General features: G+C 41.5%; 1 protein-coding gene across 1 annotated transcript; it reads right to left on the bottom strand.

Annotated features, from left to right (window-relative positions):
- Window positions 1-7,474: 7,474 nt before the first annotated feature.
- On the bottom strand, window positions 7,475-21,285 carry ldlrap1a (low density lipoprotein receptor adaptor protein 1a). Its single transcript, XM_080045773.1, has 9 exons — window positions 21,153-21,285; window positions 15,261-15,403; window positions 14,514-14,626; window positions 14,319-14,433; window positions 12,585-12,657; window positions 12,219-12,314; window positions 10,796-10,926; window positions 10,293-10,327; window positions 7,475-8,328 (listed from the first exon to the last, which is right to left on the bottom strand). The coding sequence occupies exons 1-9, from the start codon at window positions 21,235-21,237 to the stop codon at window positions 8,181-8,183; spliced, it is 939 nt and encodes a 312-aa protein (XP_079901899.1). The 5' UTR covers window positions 21,238-21,285; the 3' UTR covers window positions 7,475-8,180.
- Window positions 21,286-21,796: the final 511 nt, after the last annotated feature.

The raw sequence follows: 21,796 nt of genomic DNA on the forward strand, positions 1-21,796 counted from the left end.
GTAGGACATTTTTAATTTGTGGTGCTGAATAAGTGAAACGTGCTTAAATGACTGTATATGCAATGTTATGACGACTTTCTACCAGAAGTCTCGTAAAAATACACTCCAAGAAGTAAAGTTATAGTAAAGCTTTAACTAACCAACCTTCATATACATGACCTGAAATGCATCACATTTGCTAAACAAGATCTGTTCAATCATATATTTACTTACAGCCAGCAAAGGACATTTGCTGCAGCTTTACCATTATCTTTGAGTTTTTGTCAAACAAGTGCTTGCTTGCCCTTACAATCTCTTCAAAAGTAAAAAAATAAATAATTTGGTTTGTATGGATGTGTTAGGCCCTCTGTACCTATACAACTATAAGACTTTATCAATCTTAACATAATAAATCACCCAGTAGTGTAATTTATCCCGATGAGCTTCCCAGTAACCCCGGGCCTTAAACCAAATTCCTGCTGACCTATAATCATCACGTGCCGATGGAAAGACCACAGAAACGGTTTCAAAGTCATCCCACTCTCACTGGTTTGCTGTATTGTAGACAGACGTATGAGTGAGTGAGAGCTGAGCACCTTGAATAATCACCCCAAAGGTCCTACACATAGTAAAGAATAGGGCCGTTTACTTATGGCATATATTTGTACTCAATGTCGAAGCAAATAACCAAGAAGCATGGATAATGGAGTCAGTGTTTTATGTACAATCATGGCGTCCGTGTTTGAACCATTTTGATGTTCATGGGATAAAACCTGTGTATGAGGGCTAGCATGACTCTGCTATTGTTCACACCCATGGTATGTATACTATTTCTATGAAAATATAAATGTCTAATTATGTATTAACACAGGAAAGAAATAAAATATTTTCAATGCACCGTGTATGCCTCTTGCTGTTGACTGCATTGTATCAGCTAGAAGATCAATGTTATTCATTCTTTTGATGAGAAGCACCGCAAGACACATTCTTCAGTTCCTCTAAATCGTTGTGATGGTGTCATGGAGTTGTAGATGCTGAGTTTTTTTTCCATAATTTTCTGATGTCCATTTTGGCGTAAATAAAAAGGCTCAAAGTTAATGTTGGACCTTTAAAACAGCAATAGCGTGAACAATCTCACCACAAACTGCATTCAGTGGCTGGTTTGGAGCTTTTGATCATATCCAATGATCTGCATCCGATCAAAATCAAGTTTTAAAATGAGTTCTAACTTCTAAGCCATTATGGAAGAGTGCGTATGAAAAACATGATGTGGTAATTCCATCAAAGAGTGAAATATCAAGTGCAGTAACACTGTTTCATACAGGACCCCCCACCCCCCCCCCCCCCCCCCCCCCCACCAGACGGGGAGGCCACCTTTGGCATTTAGTTTTGCCTTTTCCCCAAACCAATTTACACACATCGTTAAAGGTCAAAACATAAATAAATAAAAATGTGGTCCAACTTTGACCACAACTTAATCAAGCCTTGTTCTTTGGGCTCTGGGAAAAATTTGATTGGAGCTGCGGCCCCACTTGATGCACACTTGTGTTAAATCCAATTCAAAATCTAAATGAAAAGATAGCGCAGATCGCAGGGCTGTGAGATGGAAATGCAAATGAGTGGAAACAATGTTGTCAAAAAACAGTATTGCACAGTTTCAGGGTAAACATGCAAACAATATAACTATGTCAACCTGCATCATGTCTATCAAATGGTGGGCATGGCATGGGAAACTTCATGCTGCCCTGGATCTAATGATATTAATGAGTATATATAATATACGAGCTCTCTTGAGTGTTTTGTAGGGGCCGATGTTATCTCTGTGAATAATGAAGGGTGTGGGTGGCCAAAGTTGGCCTCCCGCATATGGGCCGTGACAAGGTTAGATTGGGATGGATGTGGCCCGGGCCTTCAAACCCAAGGCTGGTTTACGAGTCTGGATCAGCAGCCATCGTGCATCAATATAACAACTCCATACACACGCACACACACACACACACACACACACACACACACACACACACACACACACACATCCTCCCATGCTGGGCATCCTGTGGAACTGGATACATAAATTAGGCCCGGGCTCCAGAGAGTGTTCAACCGCAGGTGTTCACACACTCACACTCACGCCCATAGGCTAAACACACAAACACACACGCAACCAGACACACACAAACCCCAACACACAAATACAGAAGGTAATGGCGTTGTGTCAAATTAATTAGGTGGTATTTGCTTTGTATTGGATGTGGCAGATGATGACTCAGTGGACTGCCAGTTGAGGCTGATGGAGCCTAATGATGCAAACTCTTGTGTTCTTGGCTGTAGCCTTGGATGGCAGGGACAATGGCGTCTGTTTGTTGTGACGCCGACTCGAGAAAATAAAGACAAAGACACCAAAACACACACACACACACAACACATGCAGAGACACACAATCAGCAGTGTTGAGTACGCTACTTTGAAAGCATAGTTTGCAGACTAAAAAGACTTCACACTGTAAAAAGTTGAACTAGAGCTAGGCTAATAATAGTGATAAATCTAGTTATGTTAAAGCTAATAAGAAAAAGTATTTAAAACTGCTTTGTAATACATTTTATTTTGGCAATGTATGTCTGTTGTGAAATGAAAACAAAAATATAATACAAAAAAAATCACATGCCAGCAAAGAAGGCCACTCAGTGTATTGCAGAAACTAAAAAGATCTACTTTTTAAATAAATAACCGTGTTTAAATAAGGTTTGATAATACATAACTGTGAGGACACTCAATATTTCGGCCAGGTGAGGGCACGAAATATTTCGGCTCTGTGAGAATGGTGACTGATTCACTCACTACAATCAAGTGTGTGTGGCACTGATTGGCTAATTGAGCACAGGTGTGAAGAGGTTATATATGCCCTGAGACCCCCAGTGCTTTGTGCTGCTCATTGTCTCGCCCTCTGGGATAGTGAGAGGTTCTCTCTGAGTGCTCTCTGTGTTTGTTCCAAGATAACTGTTGAATAATGTGTCATTTCTTTCAGCTGCTTGACAGCGGTGGCTTAGTTTGTTGTTTAGGGTGTTATAGGTAGCCTGTGTGGCCCTTACAGTTCTGTGTTTTTTAGTTTTCTCCCCTCCCCCTTATTCGCATTAGCGATTTAGTAGTTATCTCTCCGCGGATAACTTTCAGAAGCCCCTGGGTCCGCACCTGTGTCCCCCCCACCCCACCCCCGAGTCATTACACATAACAAATTAAAAGAAAAAAAACATTACAAAACTAAGGTGAGCTGACAATCCATGTCGTCAATGAGGGTTCAATTGGAGAAAAAATGGTTCAATTAAAATGATTCCTTTCCTTTTATGGCCCAAAAATGTTTGCTAGTTTGTTTCAGTAGTTAACAGTAACGAGAAAAAAACTATATTATCTACCTGAAAAACAAATATGAATGTAGTTGAACTTCCAGCAAGCTACTGCAAAATGTAGTTAAATTGCTACTTAAATTACATGTAGTTCACTACTCCCCACACAATCAGGCATCTGCATCAGCACTTTAAAAACTCAGCTCTATTCCCTTTCCCATGTCTTCATAGGGCCCTCCGTCTCTGCTTCCCTCTATCTCAGTATCTTCAGACAGGGACAATGCGAAACAAATGCCACCATTCCTCCATCCAGCTGCTCCAATGCACCACGGCTGGCAGCTCACATTATGCACGCAATTTATTGGCCGTGTGAATCGAGAATGACATCGATTGCGGCCCCGCTGTACATTCATCTCTCCTCGGAGCCAAAGCTATGGATTAGTTGCGCTTGAATGTTTCTTCGATGCTGAGCCCGTTCCTGCTGCAGTGCTTGTCTCAGCTGAACAATAACCCCAAGTACACACCGGCGAAGTAGTCTGTGTGTGCATGACATAACCACTGTGTACCCCATTTGACCGCTGCAATGTCTGTTTACTGGTCAGATTCTGCTGCTGAGTGGACCACAAGCCAACTTCAATGTCCCTGTTTGCCTTTGAATTTAATGCTTATGGTAAACAGGCTTTCCTTTATGCATTTGTGTGTGTGCGTGCGTGTGCCTGTGTGTGTGTGTGTGCCAGTGTGTCATTTGCCTTTATGTGTGTTATCTAAAGAAAATGGGGCCACGGTGAGCCGGAGCATCACTTATAGGAACACTTGACATTTTGGGAAATGGGCTTAACCTTTATATAGTGTTGTGGAGTTATGGCTCTTTGAAGGGAGTTGAATCTTATGGCTATATATTTTCTTTTTGTCTAATTCACAAACAGGGCTGTTAAAACTACACATCCTGAGTTTAAACGCCTTACATAAATATCCGGTTTCCTTGAAATACTACTTATACCGCACACTCAGAGTTACGAGATGTTGAGCCTAGCTTAGCGTAAAGACTTGCAGCAGGTGGAAACTGCTAGCCTAGCTCTGTCCAAAGGTAACATATACAGCTAGCAAGATTTGCGAAGCTGACTGTGACACGTTTGTGGTTTTTGTGGGAGTCATGCATTTTCCTCAAGCTTACTGTCTCTTGGCTACAGCTTCACATTTAATGGACGCAAACTAGAGCATCCTCTATGTTCTCATTCCAATTTTTGGGAGAAAGTGAACGAGCGTATATCCCAAAATTGTTGTCAAACTATTCCTTTAAATCATACAGTTGCCATTTTTCATATTCATGATTTGCTGTTTCTTCCAGTCTTCCTTACACTCTAAAAGATGAGGGTGGATACTGTCGGGAGGTTTTTCTCTCTGTTTAGCCTATTAAATAGATGATTAGGTGATTGCCATTGCACACTGAGGAAGGTCATCTGGCCCGTAATGTCTGTCTGGCAACTAAATAAAGTAGTAAACTTGGGGGAGTGCTGCTGTCCTCATCTTTATTTCAACATTTGTGCTTGTGAAAGATTCAGCAAGCAGTTTTACATTGTGAGATGAGCGCATTAGTTCCTATTTTTGATATGGCCTATTAAACAGGAAATGCATTCTGGTTTCTAGCAGAGAGTTTTTTTGTTATTCACCATAGTGGTTATGGCTTATTATGGGTCTGCACACAGGTACACAAAGCAATGTGCAGATCAAGCCTGATAAGTGTCTATTTTTCACAGGTCCTCACTGCTGTTGTGTTGGTGGGAAATGAGATACTTTATCATGGTGATAAAAGAAGATAAAAAGTAAACAGTAACTAGAAAAAGTAAAAGGGACTGTGGGACATCAAGTCAGTTTAAGACGTATATTGACTTCATGCTTGCCTTATACGTATATCCTGAATCACTTGACCTTCGTCCCCAAAACTAACGTTGAGTCTTTAGCCCTATACTGAAATGTGTTTGTGGCGACAGGATGTGCCCTCCACTTGTCTGGTCGAGAGAAGGCTTCTGCTATGCTTTCATCCAACTCACAGAGAGTGAGACAGGCAGCAGGGCAGCCTCCCCTTTGAGGAAAAACTGTTCAATAATGCAGGCGCTTAAGTAAGCTTGTCGGGACGAATTGTAAAAGAGCAGCCCTGCTTTACTGAGCCAGAGCCTGTTCAGAGAGAATAAGGGATGTGGGGTGGAGGGGGCTGCGTGACTTTCAACCCACCAGAGTCCGGGTTCACACACATGGGTGGAATACAGAACATGGCAGGGAAACGTGTGTGTGTGTGTGTGTGTGTGTGTGTGTGTGTGTGTGTGTGTGTGTGTGTGTGTGTGTGTGTGTGTGTGTGTGTGTGTGTGTGTGTGTGTGTGTGTGTGTGTGTGTGTGTGTGTGTGTGTGTTTGTGTGGAGCGGAGGGCTGTGAGGACAAAGCCAGACATGCTGTGGTCCCTATACTCCATCATGTCCTCTGGCTGGTGGTCTATGGATCAATCTGGCACAAATCCTCCGATGGTTTCTTCCTCATAACCGACAACGTTTCCTTGAGGTAATGGAGTTGCATGTATTGACCCTCGTACTGTCACTTTAAATTTGGCACAGCATAGCAGGGCCAGGACGTGCTTATGAGACACAATTGGACACGTTGTAACATCATCTTCTGGCGATGGGAGAGTACTAACCACTTGTCTTTTTGGTCCAGACCTGAAGATGTGACCAGCATCAGACACTGCTAGCAGGCAGTCATCTCCACTGTAATGTACTGTGTGGATGGTACAGGGCTGCCCCCTGCTGCTGCTATGCACACACTGCACCTTCATCTCACCTCAGAGTTAGTCAGTGGTCAGTGAACAGTCCCTGCGTTCCAGATCACATACTATTTTTTTTAACTATACTTACTATTGTATGCTGGATGCATGCAATTGGATGTGTGTGTATAGTGTATGATTTCTTCTTCTTATCTTCTCACTTAATCGACTTGTATAAATGTAAATAATTTGATGTAAATACTGTAGGTGATATGGCCTATTAAACACCAACACATTCTGTTTTTTTTATTCACCATGGTGGTAATGGGTCTGCACACAGGTACACAAAGAAATGTGCAGATCAAGCCTGATAAGTGGTTATTTTTCACAGGTCCTCACTGGTAATTTGATGTAAATAGGCTATAGAAATAGGGCATTAAAACTGCTGAAATTGCACAAGATAATTATAGCAGTTGAATAAGCTGTTTGAATGAATAAGCTTTGGCTTCCTCCTGCTTCTTTTTGGACACATACGATTCACTTATTCATAAATATTGTTTGTGACACTGAATACTTTTGTCTGTGTAGTTGTGTTTGTTTTTGTATGCTGTGTCACACTTACGTTCTTATTTTTTGATTAAAGAAGAAATGAAAAAATGAATGAATGAAAACAAGGCGTCTTGTTATTTTTAGCATACTGCATTTGCCATGTATGTATTGGGACATCCTATATATTTTTCTGGATTTTTTTCTGTCTAAGCCTTGCTTAGCATACAATTCATTTTATATGTTTTATTTTTTCCAAGATATTTTATGAACGTGGGAGGAGAGAGGGGGAATCAATAGGCTGGAATTAAACCAGCAATTTTAAATTTCAAAGCATGCGCAGTAACCACTCTGCTACCAATGTTCTCCAACTATCCCTACGCTTCCAAATCACATACTTTTTTACTAATACTACAAACTGCAGCTGTCCATTACAAATATCAAATTAGCATGGAGTATGCATACAATTTGGACATACTATTTTACCATAACTTTGTGCCATGAACTCAACCCTTTGACATCTTGTGTTGAGACATCCTTAATCTTCTTCTGCCATACTAAATACTAAATGGCATGCAAGTGTGGGTATTGGAACGTAGGGCATGTTTTAAATATTTTATACATTTTCATTTATTTCTAATGCCTTCTTATGTAAGGCACTTTGAGCCTCATCTTGTGTCTGAGAGGTGACATACAAATAGTTTATGATCTTCATTTGCATAAAAAAGTTTGCCAGTTAAAAATAAAAATCTCCGGAGCAGCTACTAAATCAACATTGTGGTAAAACTGTCAAGAATGAACTAATATGAAAGCAAAATGGTGGATTTCTTATTCATGAATATACTTTAATTCTGTATGATGCTGGTAGATTACAATGTACATGAAATGGCCACAATAGAATCTGATAACAGTGAAAAAAAAGGAAAGGCCTGGAACAAAATGTCTGGAATGAGCCACTGCTACATAAAGTTCATATAAATACAATAAACTAGATAGATTTTCAGATTTAAGACATCAAAATAATCTGTTTCCATTCTGGGTGGTGGAAGGACAAATGAACTACATCCACTGACGTCTGTGTAGACTTAAAGATATAGTATGGCTGATTGTCCTGCCGTCATTAAGGCCAGTTGATAATGTCTGTCTGTACATCGGTCTGAATTAAATCCTACTCTCGTCTACATCCATCCATAAAAAAATATTTATTATACATACACTATAAATTATAACTAGAGACATAAAGGAAGCAAAACAAAAAGGGACGCCACATCCGGACATTAGATGACTTTGTGAACATATAGTGAGTTTTTAGAATATACAGTACAGGTGTGGTTACCTTAAAAAAAAAGAGGGCTATTATTGCTTTGGTGTATTTCCACAAATAAGGGTCTGTGTGAAGAGTGCAACAACAAGGGGAAGAGAGGCCACCCTACACTGATTCCCTTATGGACTTACTGCATAGCCTCATCTTAAATACACAGTTGACATTGTTCATTCATAGGAAGACTTGAAGACAGCCATCCTCCCCGATCTCTCTCTCTCTCTCTGCTGTGGTACGTTGGTCAGAAGCCGAATATATCGTCCCCAAACGGGCTGAGGCTGTTGGGAGTGTTGTTTCCGTTGGTGTTGTCCCAGTCTGGTTCAGTGAGCCAGTCCTGGGGCGTCACCCCAATGTCCAGGACCTGGGGGTTAGTACGCGACACTGCCAGTCTGAGGAGACAGAGCGGAGATGCTCAAAAAAATTACTTTGTGTGTCAAAAACTCAACTTGTGTTAAAGGCCAATACAAGTCTTCAGCAACATTTTAAACATTTTACAGTTTGACAAAAATGGTTAAATCTAACAAGAATAAGGCTGGCATCATTGAATGTTATATAATTGTGGTTGTGCGTCTACTCCTTCAGATAGACTGGAAAAAGGGGACGCATTGTCATCCACAAACAGCTCTTTGGTTTTAGCTGACATTCAGTTAAGAGGTTGTTGGCTTTGAAACTGTACTAATAGTCCCTTACGCTTCTAAGTCAGCTGTACTTTTACAACACTGGGGTGATGTGTGTAGGATTAATTCAAAATGAACTACTGTGCCCATGTTCATGGAGCTCTGTGTGGCACATAGGGAAAAGGATACTTGTTATGGTAGGATCCATTCATTGGAGGTTCTAGTCTTTTTCTGGGATTTGTTGACGGTAACAAAAATACAAAAACATGACCAACCTTATCCTTAGAGACAGCTGAATGAGTAAGGTTATGACATAATCAAGACTTCAAACTATAGCCTTAATGGTATAATATGACAATGACAATGTGTTTTTCTTCCATACAAACCTAAACCTTCTCTTGGAAAGGCATCAAATCTTTCCACATAAGGGGCTCACAAGCAACACTCGGATTGATTCTGAATGACCATTCATCCATAACACGGACATTTACCAGAGTAAGAAAGGGCACATGGATTGAATTGTTGACTGAGTGAAGGTTACAAAGAAATAGAAATATTACTCATAAATAAAACCAGAAAGCTTTCCGAGTGTCCAGAGACACTTCTTATAGCCTAATTCTTCTTTTCCACTGTCACTTAGCTAGAATAGTTGGTGCTCCTCATCTCATTCCTATAAAAGTTTGGGTCAAACAGTGATTGTAACGCTGCTCAGCCTCCGAGACCAGCCTGTATATAATTAAAGCTTCACTCTCCTCTCATTATAAAAGGGCCACTCAGTCTAGCCGTCTAGTGTGTGTGTGATAATAATATATACAAAGTGTGGGGCGGAGGGTTAACAGGATTACGTCAAAACATTGAGTTCACTCGAGACGCGGGATAAATGCTGCTTCGAGTGACCCACTGCACTGGTTTTTACACCAGCCACCCAAAAAAAGAAAGCGAATTGAAGTTCACAAGAAAGGTGTGTGTGTGTGTGTGTGTGTGTGTGTGTGTGTGTGTGTGTGTGTGTGTGTGTGTGTAGAGGGAGACACACTATCCTCACTGATTCAGACCCATTCATTGACAGGCAAACACAGACTTTAAAAGAAAAAAAGTTGTAAGAAAAAAGAAAAAAAAGAGGCTATTTTTGGTGATGACGCACAGGGGCAGGTGTTCGTTGACATTTTTCATTTTGACTGAAACTCAATACTTTTGAAATGAGCTTTCTCTTCTGGACCCAGCGGGAAAGAGAGACACAATAAGCTATTTCACACTATTGACTAACATTAATGACCTGTAGGGGACAGCAGCAGCAGTAGTGTTGTTGGGGTTTGGGGGGTGATTGAATGGAATGGATTAAGGGTTGGGGTTAGTGATTAAGACTACTAGCACTATAAGTGAGGCTTCTAAACGGTGGTGGCTCAACTTTACCTGGCATTGAACCATAGCTATCCAGAGCACAGCTGGAGACACAAACAACACAAAGAGATTGAGGACAGTGTAGCCATCGAATGATTTCTCATTGACTGTACTGTATATAGTTTTCTATTGAGATCATCCACTTTGTTTTCCCTCACTCTTCTATTTAAATCGCAGAGTGGGGGATTTGTATTATGTAGTGCACAGGAATCATCAGTAGGTGGCGCTGTAAGCACAGGCAGTAAGAGGATGGACTACCAACAGTTTACTGGAGGATTTGACAAAGCAGAGACAGAATCAACTAGGATTAGATTCACTTATTGGGACACATATCTCACCTGGAGAAAGCTTCATCCAAACCATCTTCTATTTCCTGGAGAGAAAAGAAGAAGAATTTCAGGTTAATATTCACCAAGATAATGTTACGTAAACATGGAGGAATGGTGTTTGCAATTTCAAACAAGGTGTATTGCTTTAAAGACCTGTACAAATATCACAGGTTAGTCTAAAAAGGTTTATTTGATTAAACTTAAATAATTAACTTACATTGTCTTGTGTACATAATATCTGTTCAAGTTCCAAGAAAAATGTCAAGGTATAAAAAGTAGGCTAATACTTTTCTGTACACAAACAAATGTAAGTTAAATATCTCAGGTTATTTTCAACTTTATTTAAAAAGCTTTGAAGCCTTATGATTGGAGATATTCTTGAGACATTTCTATATTTATATTATATAAAGAATTTTCCCAGATCTGCGGACATTAATCCATTTAAATTTTTATAAAAAATTGTATAGGAGAGAGTAGCGATTTCTTGACTGGGAGGACGGGAGGATGGTTACCAAGGCGGGGGTGTTGTTGTTATTTGCATTGGGCCTGTGGTTATCCAGCTGTTCCTCCTCTATGTTACCATTGGTCTCCACTGACAAGATCACGTCATCCTCAAAGTCCAGCAGATTGTCTGTGGCAACATCTACCGGGGAGAGAGGAGAGGGAGGAATGACCTTTTAGTGTTGTAACATAGGCGGGTAATACTGTATGTCTCTGCTCAATCTAGATTGTAATGTTTAAAAAGAGACAAAACAAAAAGGACAAAACAAAACATCAAAGGGTGATAATCACTATGAACAGAAAACTGCAACAAGTGTAACTAGTGTGGTAGGTGTCGCACCGGACGAGAAGAGGCTTTTCCCCCCATGCTAGAAATTTCGTTGTCATCTTTGATTCAGACCTAGATTTTAACAAACAAATAGACTCTGTTGTTAAATCCCATTTCTTCCAACTTTTTTTCAAAACCATTCCTCTTCATTAAAGGTGGAGTCTACGATTCTGGTTGTCAAAATAATAACTCACAATCTGCTACCTGTCCATATGAAGAAAAAAAATCAATTATCTATACACAGCCTAGTACATGGGCCTGTTGCTAGCTACGGTGGGCCCACTTTGTTTACATACAAAGGGTTTACTAACCAGTTTACAGAACTGGTTTGTAAACTCGCTAAAGTCAATGTATTTCACAAGGCGATAATAGGCGGCCGGCGGAGGGCATAGAGCGGGCCGCCGCAGGAGTTGAGAGTATTGAACTTTTTGCTCCTCCCGACGTCACTCGCTTCGGGGCGACGGACAGAGGAAATTAAGATGGATGAAAACATAATAGTCACAGTTTGCTCACCTAAGTTATGTGAATAGCCTATGTGTCTGTTGCCTGCTGTGTACAGTTATCAGTTTTGCTTTATGAACCAAGTTAGCATCGGTTAGCTTGGGTAAAGCACCATCAGCACAGCAGACTGGTCCCCTCAGCACCGGTTAGCACCAGCATATCCCCAGAGTAGAGAAGGCTACTCTGGTCTACAGATGTAGACCTGGCAATAGGTTTTGGGTCTGCATTGGTCATTTCCTTCTATTAAAAGTGTGTGTGTGTGTGTGTGTGTGTGTTTAGGTATTCAGTTATGAAGTTGGCATTCAGAACTTTTAAATCTTTCCTTTATTGATGTCTCTTACGTCCCCGTTGTGCCCAACAAATAAGATTAAAAAAGGAATAAAATGTCACAACATAAAATAAATGAATCTGCAAATCTAAATTCTATCACGGTCAATACCACCAGGCTGTACCACACTACACGTGTCTCGCTCAGTGCGATGAAAAAACAGACTATTGATGCAGCTTTGAGTGTTTTTGTGTGTGTGTGTGTGTGTGTGTGTGTGTGTGTGTGTGTGTGTGTGTGTGTGTGTGTGTGTGTGTGTGTGTGTGTGTGTGTTTGTCACCTGTCCCTTTGAGGCTCCCCAAGCTGTTGGAACTCTCTGAGTGGGAGCTGCTGCTGGCCTCACCCGCTGAACCAGACTTGGATCTTTTCCCTTTCTCTATAAATCAAGAGAGGAACACACGTGCAGAGAGACAGAACACGAGCAGGTCAAATCTTGTTTACTGAAAACCTATAACAAGAGATATCAACCAACGTCCTTGAAGCAGGGGCTGATAAAACTACTCCTCCGTAGACTTGTGACTTCTATCTGTGTGTCTGTCTGTGTCTGTGTGTGTAGGGAACCCCCCTTCCCCCCCACTCCCTTGAGATGGTGTGTGTGTGTCATTTCCAGAACTTGAAGAGGGTGACAAAGGGTTATGTCGCCTACCTTCTTTGGCCACTTGCCACAGCTCAAAAGCTACTGTGAAGGCCTGGGCTACGGTCAGAGCCACTGCTTGAGCCTGGAAGACAGGAAGAAAGTCGCACTTTGTTACAGACCAAGGCTGGGGGGGGGAATTTACCAAAACAATGACGGTCATTGCTCCAAGTGAGACATTTGATAGTACGTCATCTGTGATTGTAATGCAAAAAATAAGGATGCAATCGGTAAGAAAAAGTTTGCTGACAATAATCTACTGCTAACAAAACAGCCTAGGCTTTGTAAACAGGCATGTTGCTAGCTATGGTGGGCCTTCTTTGTTTACATGCCTGTTTACAGAGCTTAGGCTGTGTATATTAACACCAGATTTTCTTTGAGGGCACACTCAGTAGTACGGTCTGGTATGGATCGTGAGAAGATACAGTCACTGATTTTGACAACAAGCATTCTCCAACATCGCTGACTCCAACTATAATCTACAGTCATTATCACGAAGGGTAAACAACTAGCACTTGAGGTGAGCAACGTATTTTGGTGCTCTCCAAGCAGCTGAGAAAATCTGATTTATTTTATTTAAATTAAGATAATGCTATGTGTTCATTAAGACTAGACCCGGCGCCGCTTAGATTAGAATGCATTTTAATCATAAAAGGAGATTAATTTTAACACGGTTCAGAAAGAAAGCAAGGTCTTTCCAATGGTCCTATCAGAGTTGGCAGCTGCTAGAGCAGAGGACGAGAGTGAGGTCATCGGCAAGGACTGTCTCCATAACCGCGATAAGAGAGAGGGAAGTATTAAGGAAGTGGGGTGTTATCACGTTATCACATCCCGGGAGAGAAATGGATGAGTGTGGAGGAGGGGAAGATGAGAGGGAAAAGTGCCCTTCTGTTTGTCTACACACAGGAGCACAGGGGAGATGACCGACGACCTGAGGAGCCAGACTTCCAGGGGTGTTTCTCTCAAGAGCTCTGGGCGAGTTAAGTGACTACGTGAGGCCTTTAAGTGTCTATGAAACAGTCTCATTTGTCCTCCAATGATCATACATGAGCTGTCACAGCAAAACGAGACCATAAGCAAAAAAACAATGCTATTTTTATATAGTAATTGTTAATGCCTTTCCTCAAGTATAACTTCCCAGTGGGGCTTCTCCCCTTATGACGTCATATGGTGATGTGTTGAAAAAAAAAAGAAAGAGTGCATTTAGCACAATAGGTGATCTTTAATCTTACACAGTCACATAGAAATACATCAACACATCGCAATCCATGGGGTCTTTCTTTCACTCGCTTCCAAAACAAATGCTTGCGCGATCGGCACGCACCTCTGGGTGTCTTAAAAAAAAACACTACCGGGGCTGCTGGAATCAACACAAACTGAAAGTTCCTTGTAGCCAATTTAAAAAGGGGAGCGTGTCAGTGTCAGAGGCACTGAGGAGAGCACAGTTACAGGAAAAACGATGTCTATTCCACAGAGAGCTTCTGGCCACTTTCTTTCGATCAAAAAGCAATTCAATGAATAAAAGGCACTTGGGTGCTTGTTGGGTGTCATAGGTAACATCGGTTTAATGGGCTGAGAGCTCACAAACTCTGGTTAAGTGAAACTAAAAGCTAGATTAGATAATCCAACCAACCATAAAGAAAAAGATTTACAACCCCTCAAGCCACAGAGAAAGACACACTTAACAAGCTGATGCTGAGCGGGATTTGAATCTAAATGGATCTTATCTGTAGTCAAACAACTCACCACTTTTCTCTTGGAGCAGAGGTAGGCGTGGCACTCCAGGGTCCCGTTCAGGGTGTTTTGAGCGATATAAGCAAAGACTTTATCATGCAGTTTGTCCACAGTGCAGTAGGATATTCTGCAGGCAAGAGGTGACGGGGTTAGAGGGACAGCATACTAAGAGGCCACGGAGAGAGTTCACAGTGTATCTGCACATACCTGTATATGGAGACGTTTTCCAGGAGTTTATCTGTCAAGCTGTCGTAAAGGACGATTCCCTGAGGGGAAACCTTGAGAGCAACCTTCTGGGGCTTCTTCCCACTGGCCTTAGCCTGTTACAGAAAGAAAAGAAGAAGTTATTTTTTTAACATGTTGGTGTGCTGAACTATGGGAGAATGGACAGTTCAAGCAGTTCATGGCTCTAAAACCATTTTGATCCACAATTTAAAAGAGCACTCGGAGTGGAGCGCCATCGAATAAATATGCATATGTGTGAATAATTATGCTACATTTGCATCTCTTTAAAAATCTAAAATCTATGTGTTTGATGAAGCCACATTTTAAATCTTAATATGATTTTTTTTATTAGTATCCAAAGTTCTTCAAGAACAGCATTTGGATAAATCCTTTTTTCATTTTATAAATCAAAAAATGCTATAAACAGGCCTTAAAAACATTTCAACCTGTTTGTAAGAGGGAAATGTATCAGAAAATCAGACAATTAACATATGAACAAATCCTTCAGTAATAGCCTTCAGAATACTGTTAAGAGTGTTTGTGGGAAGTCAAGTTGTTGTAAGTGCTTTAGAAAAAAAAATAGATAATGATAAGTTGTTTTTCTGGCAGTGTCTCCTCTTAAATATTTAATAATATGTTTAATAAATGGTCCCACTGCTCCCAAAAAAAGACCATATCTTAGTGATATTACACATATGATGATCCTGAATGACATCATCCAGGACTCACCGTGGACATGATCCTCTTCACTGCAGCAGCCGACAGCTCCTCTCCTTTGGGCTGGTCCACTAGAGTCATGCCCAGGTGACGGAGGTTAAAGGTCATGCCCCCTACGATGGTCTCCCGTGTGTCGGTCCAGTTCTCTGGAAGCTCTACGGAGAAAAACAAGATTTTTTTTTTCAGAATAAAAAGCGGGTCATTAAATTGATCCGCGGGAAACACAACATCAAAATCCAAAAACCATCAAATATTTATCGGTTACAGCTTCACAGACGACTCTCCTGCTTCCCCCCTCTCCACTCCATGTTCCAAAATAAATTACGCTAGTCGTGAGAACGTTCAAAGCACTTGAGAAAAACACAGATCGGAGGGAAAGTAAACAGCCTATGTTGAACTTAAAAGTCGGGCCACTTCATCCGCTCTTTCCCTGAAGTGGAAAATGGGAAAACAGGGTATCTAGGTCAGAGGTTCTGTTAATGTAAAGTTTAATAGTTCAACTCCTAAGCAACGTATAGGGCTGGACAATGAAAGAGTTAGCAGCAAGTTTACATGGACTCTGACATACTGTGATAAGAAGGAAGTCTGTTGTGCCTTTCCAACAGTCCATAACAGATTCTCCAAAAGTAGACCCTAGATGTCTGTCAACGTGCATTACTGTTTCAGCTGTGTGTTAAGTTTCAAAGAATTCGAAAACAGTCCACAAAGTCCACAAAGAAATGGTGGTGTGTGTGTACAAACTGTCAGTGTGTTAAAGGAACAGCTGCTGCTATCTCCATGTGGAGTCTTATCAGCTTTCTGTGTGGTGCCGGCCGGCTGGCCCTGACCCTCTGGCAGTGTTTACACAGATTTCCTCGAAGAAAGAAAAAGGGAGGGGAGAGGGGGTTTAGGGAAGGCCGAGAGAAGAAAAACAGCACCATTACCCAGAAATCTATCCTCCTTGCATTTTACCTCCTCTGGGATGAAGTGCATACCACATACTCATGCACACACACACACACGCACACACTCGACTGCTGGTTCAGGATGGTTCGTTTACAAAGTGCCATAATTCATTATACATGACAGCTTTTAATGCCCAAGACTTTCAACATTTCCCAAAGTTTGACAGTATTTACAGCACTACGCGAAAAGCCAACATTATATATTTGAAGCTTAAAATAAGACTGTGTTGTATGAATAATTTGTATGCTACTGATTGATATTAATTCTCACACACACACACACACACACACACACACACACACACACGCACACACACACGCTGTTTTTTTTTTTTTAAGACTTGAGGCATAGACACCCGGAATTTTATTTCATCGTCGTCATAGCGAAGAGCTTTTCCTTAGATGAACTTCCCAAACAATTCAATGCTTTCCTACGCCAGGCCTCGCGCCACTTTGAAAGATGTAAAGGAACCAATTGACACACAGAGCTGTGAAACCAACCTTCCTGTGAGACTCTCTGTGGTGATGTTTTAAGTTGTCTTTAATGTCTGCTTCCTGGCTTTCATTATGGTGGTTTTAGTGGTCACCTGCCAAAGCACTTGTTGCTGTGAAACAGAATTACTTGTGCCAATTGTTGAGGTGTCATTTCCCCCCCATCGTCACAACCAGACAGGCACAGTTCAACATAGTTTGACCCTAAAGCGGATGATTGCAGGTGGTTGACCCATGTACAAAATAATTCCTAAGTTTCCCAAGTATTCAAACATGTGTTTCAGAAACAGCCCTATACAGTACACCAAGGAATAACAAAACCAAATGTTTTTCTGAAGCAGGTTACACAGACTGTTCAGTAAAATCTTTCACACCTGATAGCCCGCTTCCTGTTTGCTTCCTTGGTTCTCACCAGATTTGACTTGACATGGTTTAGTTTTTAACCAAAATGCAGCAGCATAAGCCAAGTAAGAACATTCTTTTCACTGGTTTGGCATACGTGTCTGGGGCGAGAGCAATAACGTAATTCCTCAACTGCTCTACAATGGGTCAGATTGTCCATGCCAGAACAACTACAGAAAGAAACTACAGAAAGTGGATGGGCTTCCTCATCCCATAATCCGCAGCTTACTATGGGGTCTCATTATGCAGTGCAGTTGGGTCCGATTCATTCCGGTCAGGTTTCACACTACAAACTGACCGCACCAGAGTTTGCTTGGAAGGGCACCAACACCACCTATTCAACAAAGGTTTTGCTACGCTTGTTTGGTCCACTTTTGGTGCGCACCAGAGTACGATTATTGCGTTTTTACCGCAGCAAAAAAGGTGTAAACCAAGTGTTTCAATCGAACCAAACACGGCAGGTGTGAAAGCGCCCTCACACTCTTCTGAACCAACTGTGGTACAGGTCAAACTCAAAACCATCACAGTGGAGATGGACTTGCACCGAGTACTAAGTCAGTGTCATATTTTAGATAAAACACTAGAATCACTCTTCAGTCTAGTCTATCCTGCATCCGGTCCGGTTCAGCCAGAGAAAGGCAGAGCGCTCTGTGATCTAAGATAATCAACAGAGACACCTGAAAGGTAACAGCTGTGTGAAAGTGTGAACCGAGACCAAGTTAAACCAGGTGACGAGGCTGTGCAGACAAGTCCACCTCACCAGCGGTTTGTCTGCAGAAATAGTTTACTTGGAGTAACAAGAGAGGAGTTTTTGTGATGGCAAAGTAAGTGGAAGAGTCCTGAGATGAAAGAGATTGCGAGAAAGACATAATAGAGGGGTGGACATTTGAGAAAAAGATAAGATGATACCACATTCCTCAGCCCTCCGGACATCCGTCAAATCAGTTCATGTATCACAGTGCAAGAAAAGTCTTTGCTGAACACTGTGACAACAAATGGGCTGATCCAAAAAAAAGGCGTCCGACTGACAGGCTATTCAAACCCTGGCTGATTTGTGTGTCTACAACAAACACTGAATCACTGTGGAAACCACCAACTGTGGCCCTACAATTTAGGACCAGTCCAGGATTAACAGCCAAATAACATTTTTCTTTCTTTCTTCAAAATAATCTAACTTATATCACCATTTGGCTTGACTCCACTGCTTTATATCCAGAAAATCAGGTTTCAAGGAATCCAAATTCATCTCAGCTGGTGTCAATGTTTGTACAGGTGCATAACAACACGACAGGTCTTGGTCTGAATGGTTCATATAGCCCCATATTAGCATAACAGGCTTAAAGGGTTGGCTGGAGAGCCAGTGTGTTTGTATCATTGAACTTTTAAGGGGAACCTGCTCAACATGCAGGACGGAACCAGTATGTAGACCTACACTATTGTAATGCAGGCAACTGATTCTAGCAGCCATCTCATATACCATCTCGCCAGTGAAGTATCTTACTGAAAGTAGTGCGTGACTGAAACACGTCGTTACCCCGGTAGAGAAGCTAACTGGGGAGCAAGTGCCACCACTTGGTGAAATAGCCGCATCATAAATTGGGTAGAAGTATTCCCATGCTGGAGGGGTCATTTGCGCGGCAGTGTTGCTGGCTTGGCAGAATCGCACGCTCCCATTTAAGAAGGTCCCTAGGAAAAGATCAAATCTTTGCTGCAGACAAGCACCCTCTGGCTGGTTCTTGACACTGGCAGTAGCAGGTTTGGGGTCGTCTAGGGCGACCAGGACTGGGGCAATAAGAATACAGAAGCGTAAAAGGAGCTGGCAGTGCCCTTCCTTGCCTAGGAAATGGGGCGGTCTCCATGCGTTTGAATGGGTTTCTCCTCCATGCACATACGAGAAGAGAAGTGTCTTAGCCTATAATGCCCCATTAATGCCGATGTTTCCTTGAGAAATGCTGGTCTTCGGGCACTATACCCCTGTTGGCTTTCTATCCTGTCAGTTCACATGATATTCAAAGTGTACATCATTCTCTGATCCCAGCAGTCAGACCTGGAGGTTTGGCAGTGGGGAAATGGGTCAGTGCTGGTAAGGAATGTGTTCCCGGCATAGAAGACCTTGTAATCTAATACTACAATACACTACTCCTGTAACAAGTGGGCCACACGCGCCTTTACAGGAAGCTTTTAATTCCACTAATAATCAGGCACCTTCCGAGTCAGAATAAACTAGATCAGAAAGGCATTGTACTGCATTTAAGGCGAGACAAAAACATTGTTTTTGACACTGATCAAGTTTGCTTCCATAACATGTATTATTTCTAGTATAAATGAAAAAGGCCCAATGTGCATTTAGTTGTTTATTTGACTAAACCGTTTCCGTTTGTGTCCTGTGGAACTATCTTTAAACGACCACAACATAAGATTTTTCTTTCAATACTTTGAACCAAAAATGTCAACTTCTAAAAGCACTTACATCAACTTATCTTTCCACAATCATTCACAGCACTATTCTGAAGTGATTCATGTGTTCATTGTTTGATTCATGATACTTTCTTGGACTAATATGTTTAAAGAAAATGTAAATGATCAAATTGCAAAGTTTAATGATGATATCTAAAGAGCTAAAATTGTTTCTGTACGGTGCGAAGAGTTCCGGAGAGGTCATGCATGTCACACCCATACTTTCTGATCGTTTACTTTGCAGCATTTAAACAGTAAACCTTTGAACACTTGATCAATTTCAGAACATTTATTTATACTGTATATAGTGGAAAAAAAGTTGCCCCATTGTAACCGCAAGCACTCACATCTGGGATAGCTATGCAGAAGTAACTATGTTAGCCTCTGACAACCATAATACAGAAATGTGTTGGCAATATGTGTGTCGGAGTGTATCTCAAATTCCTGAGGTCTAGGGGTTTTTCCAGGTGATCCAGTAGAGGTTCTACATAGTAACACAACAGTACATATTTATGTAACCCACCCTGTTATCTAATACATATGCTTTACAATGACTTTTTCTGATGGAATCTCAAACTGAGCAACTTGAACCCAAGCCAACCGGGGCCACGCACTGACTGACTCGCAGCATTCCTGGCATGTCCTCATGGTAACAAGCAGGGGAGCTTTTCCCCCCCAGAACTTTACAGCCGGGATCAAGAGAGATTTAGCTTACAAAGTGGCCCTCCAGTCCTACAATGGGAACCAGAGTGCCTTAAAGGAGCTTCATGATCATGTTGCATTGTGGGCAAAGCTCCTGAGCTGCCAAAGTGCCCTTGAGCAACACACAAAATAGCCTAGTTCAGCCACCGACCCTGACCTCTGCACTTCCTCTGGGAGTATGGATGGAAAGAGGAGGGTGCTATGGAAGATTTTCCAAAATACAGCAGGAGTCAGTAAAATAACAAGGCAGGCAATACAGTAAACCCTATTGAAAACATTATTCTTTATGTAGCAATAACAGCCTACCACTGAGAATGAACTGCCTTCAAGAGTTTCCAACAGCAATACAAAGTCATGTTTTCTTTTAATGAGGAGTAATTATTGTTGTTGCCAGGGTCTTTATCCTGCCAAGTTTCAGAATAACATTTATTTCCGGCAAATTCCTCAAAACCGCAGTGCAAAAACGAACAGGCTTACCCAGCTTCCATGAGATAAAATAGGAATAAAAAAAATCCCCAAAACAGAACCAGATAAGAGGAAAAAACTTCGCTTTTTAAAGTAGGCAACCACTTTGTATATTGGCTAGCGCAAAAAAATAAGTCACTTTGTCAAACTATATGAGACGTGCCTATAAATAAAAAATATGTCAAACAAACGTAATCTATGTAACTTCGTCGCAACAGTCAAACACCGGGGCAACACATGTTGCTATGTGTCGCTTTTGTAGCAAAAAGCTAAACTTTGGTGAAGTAAGCTTGGATGTTATAGTGACTATTATTCTATGAAGTAATGTAGCCTGGGTAACACGGGCACAGCGGGGGAAGCAAAAGTCAACTTCGGCACGGCTGAAGTGGAAAACGTAGCACCCCGTTAAAGAACAACACTTATTTCTACAATGAATTCTTACTTCTATGTCTCCCGGCAGTCCACGACTGTTTCGCCATACTTGGGCTCCGGATAATAGCTCTCCCAGCCGACTTGAGGGCATCCATGTCGGTGTATTGAAGCGCAGAGGGTCGCTGAAGTTTGCTGGCTGGTGAAATGCTCCAGCAGGAGAAATGTTGTTGACCAGACTGCTGATGGGGAGGATGGACTTGTGCTGCCTTCCAGGACTGTCAGAAATACCGCTATTTACGAGGTCAGCCACGCACGTGAACGAGCCCAAAGGAGGAATAGGCTAGTGGTGCTGCATTTGCGTCAAATGGGAGATTAAAGTTCATAAAGTTCAAGTGGGCGTTTTTTCGCTCTCTCTCTCTCTTGGTTTATATTTTCTAATTTAATTTTGTGTGTGTATTTAAAGCTCATTAGATTAAACTAGCCTAATTTATGTTGGGGAATAGAATAAGAATGACACTGCTCAGAAAGAATTCAGCCAAAGTCTAGACAACCTCATTTGTAGCGTACCAGCATGCATGAGCACAGATTGAGCAAACCTTTGTTATTGTAACCCACTTTGTTTAAAAAAGTAAAAAATATATTCAGAATGCTATTATTTTACCATACATGAATGCAGCACATTTGATTAGATGTGACATTTGCCAAGCTCTATCA

This window comes from Ammodytes marinus (assembly GCF_949987685.1).
Source record: "Ammodytes marinus genome assembly, chromosome: 17".
Taxonomy (NCBI): domain Eukaryota; kingdom Metazoa; phylum Chordata; class Actinopteri; order Uranoscopiformes; family Ammodytidae; genus Ammodytes; species Ammodytes marinus.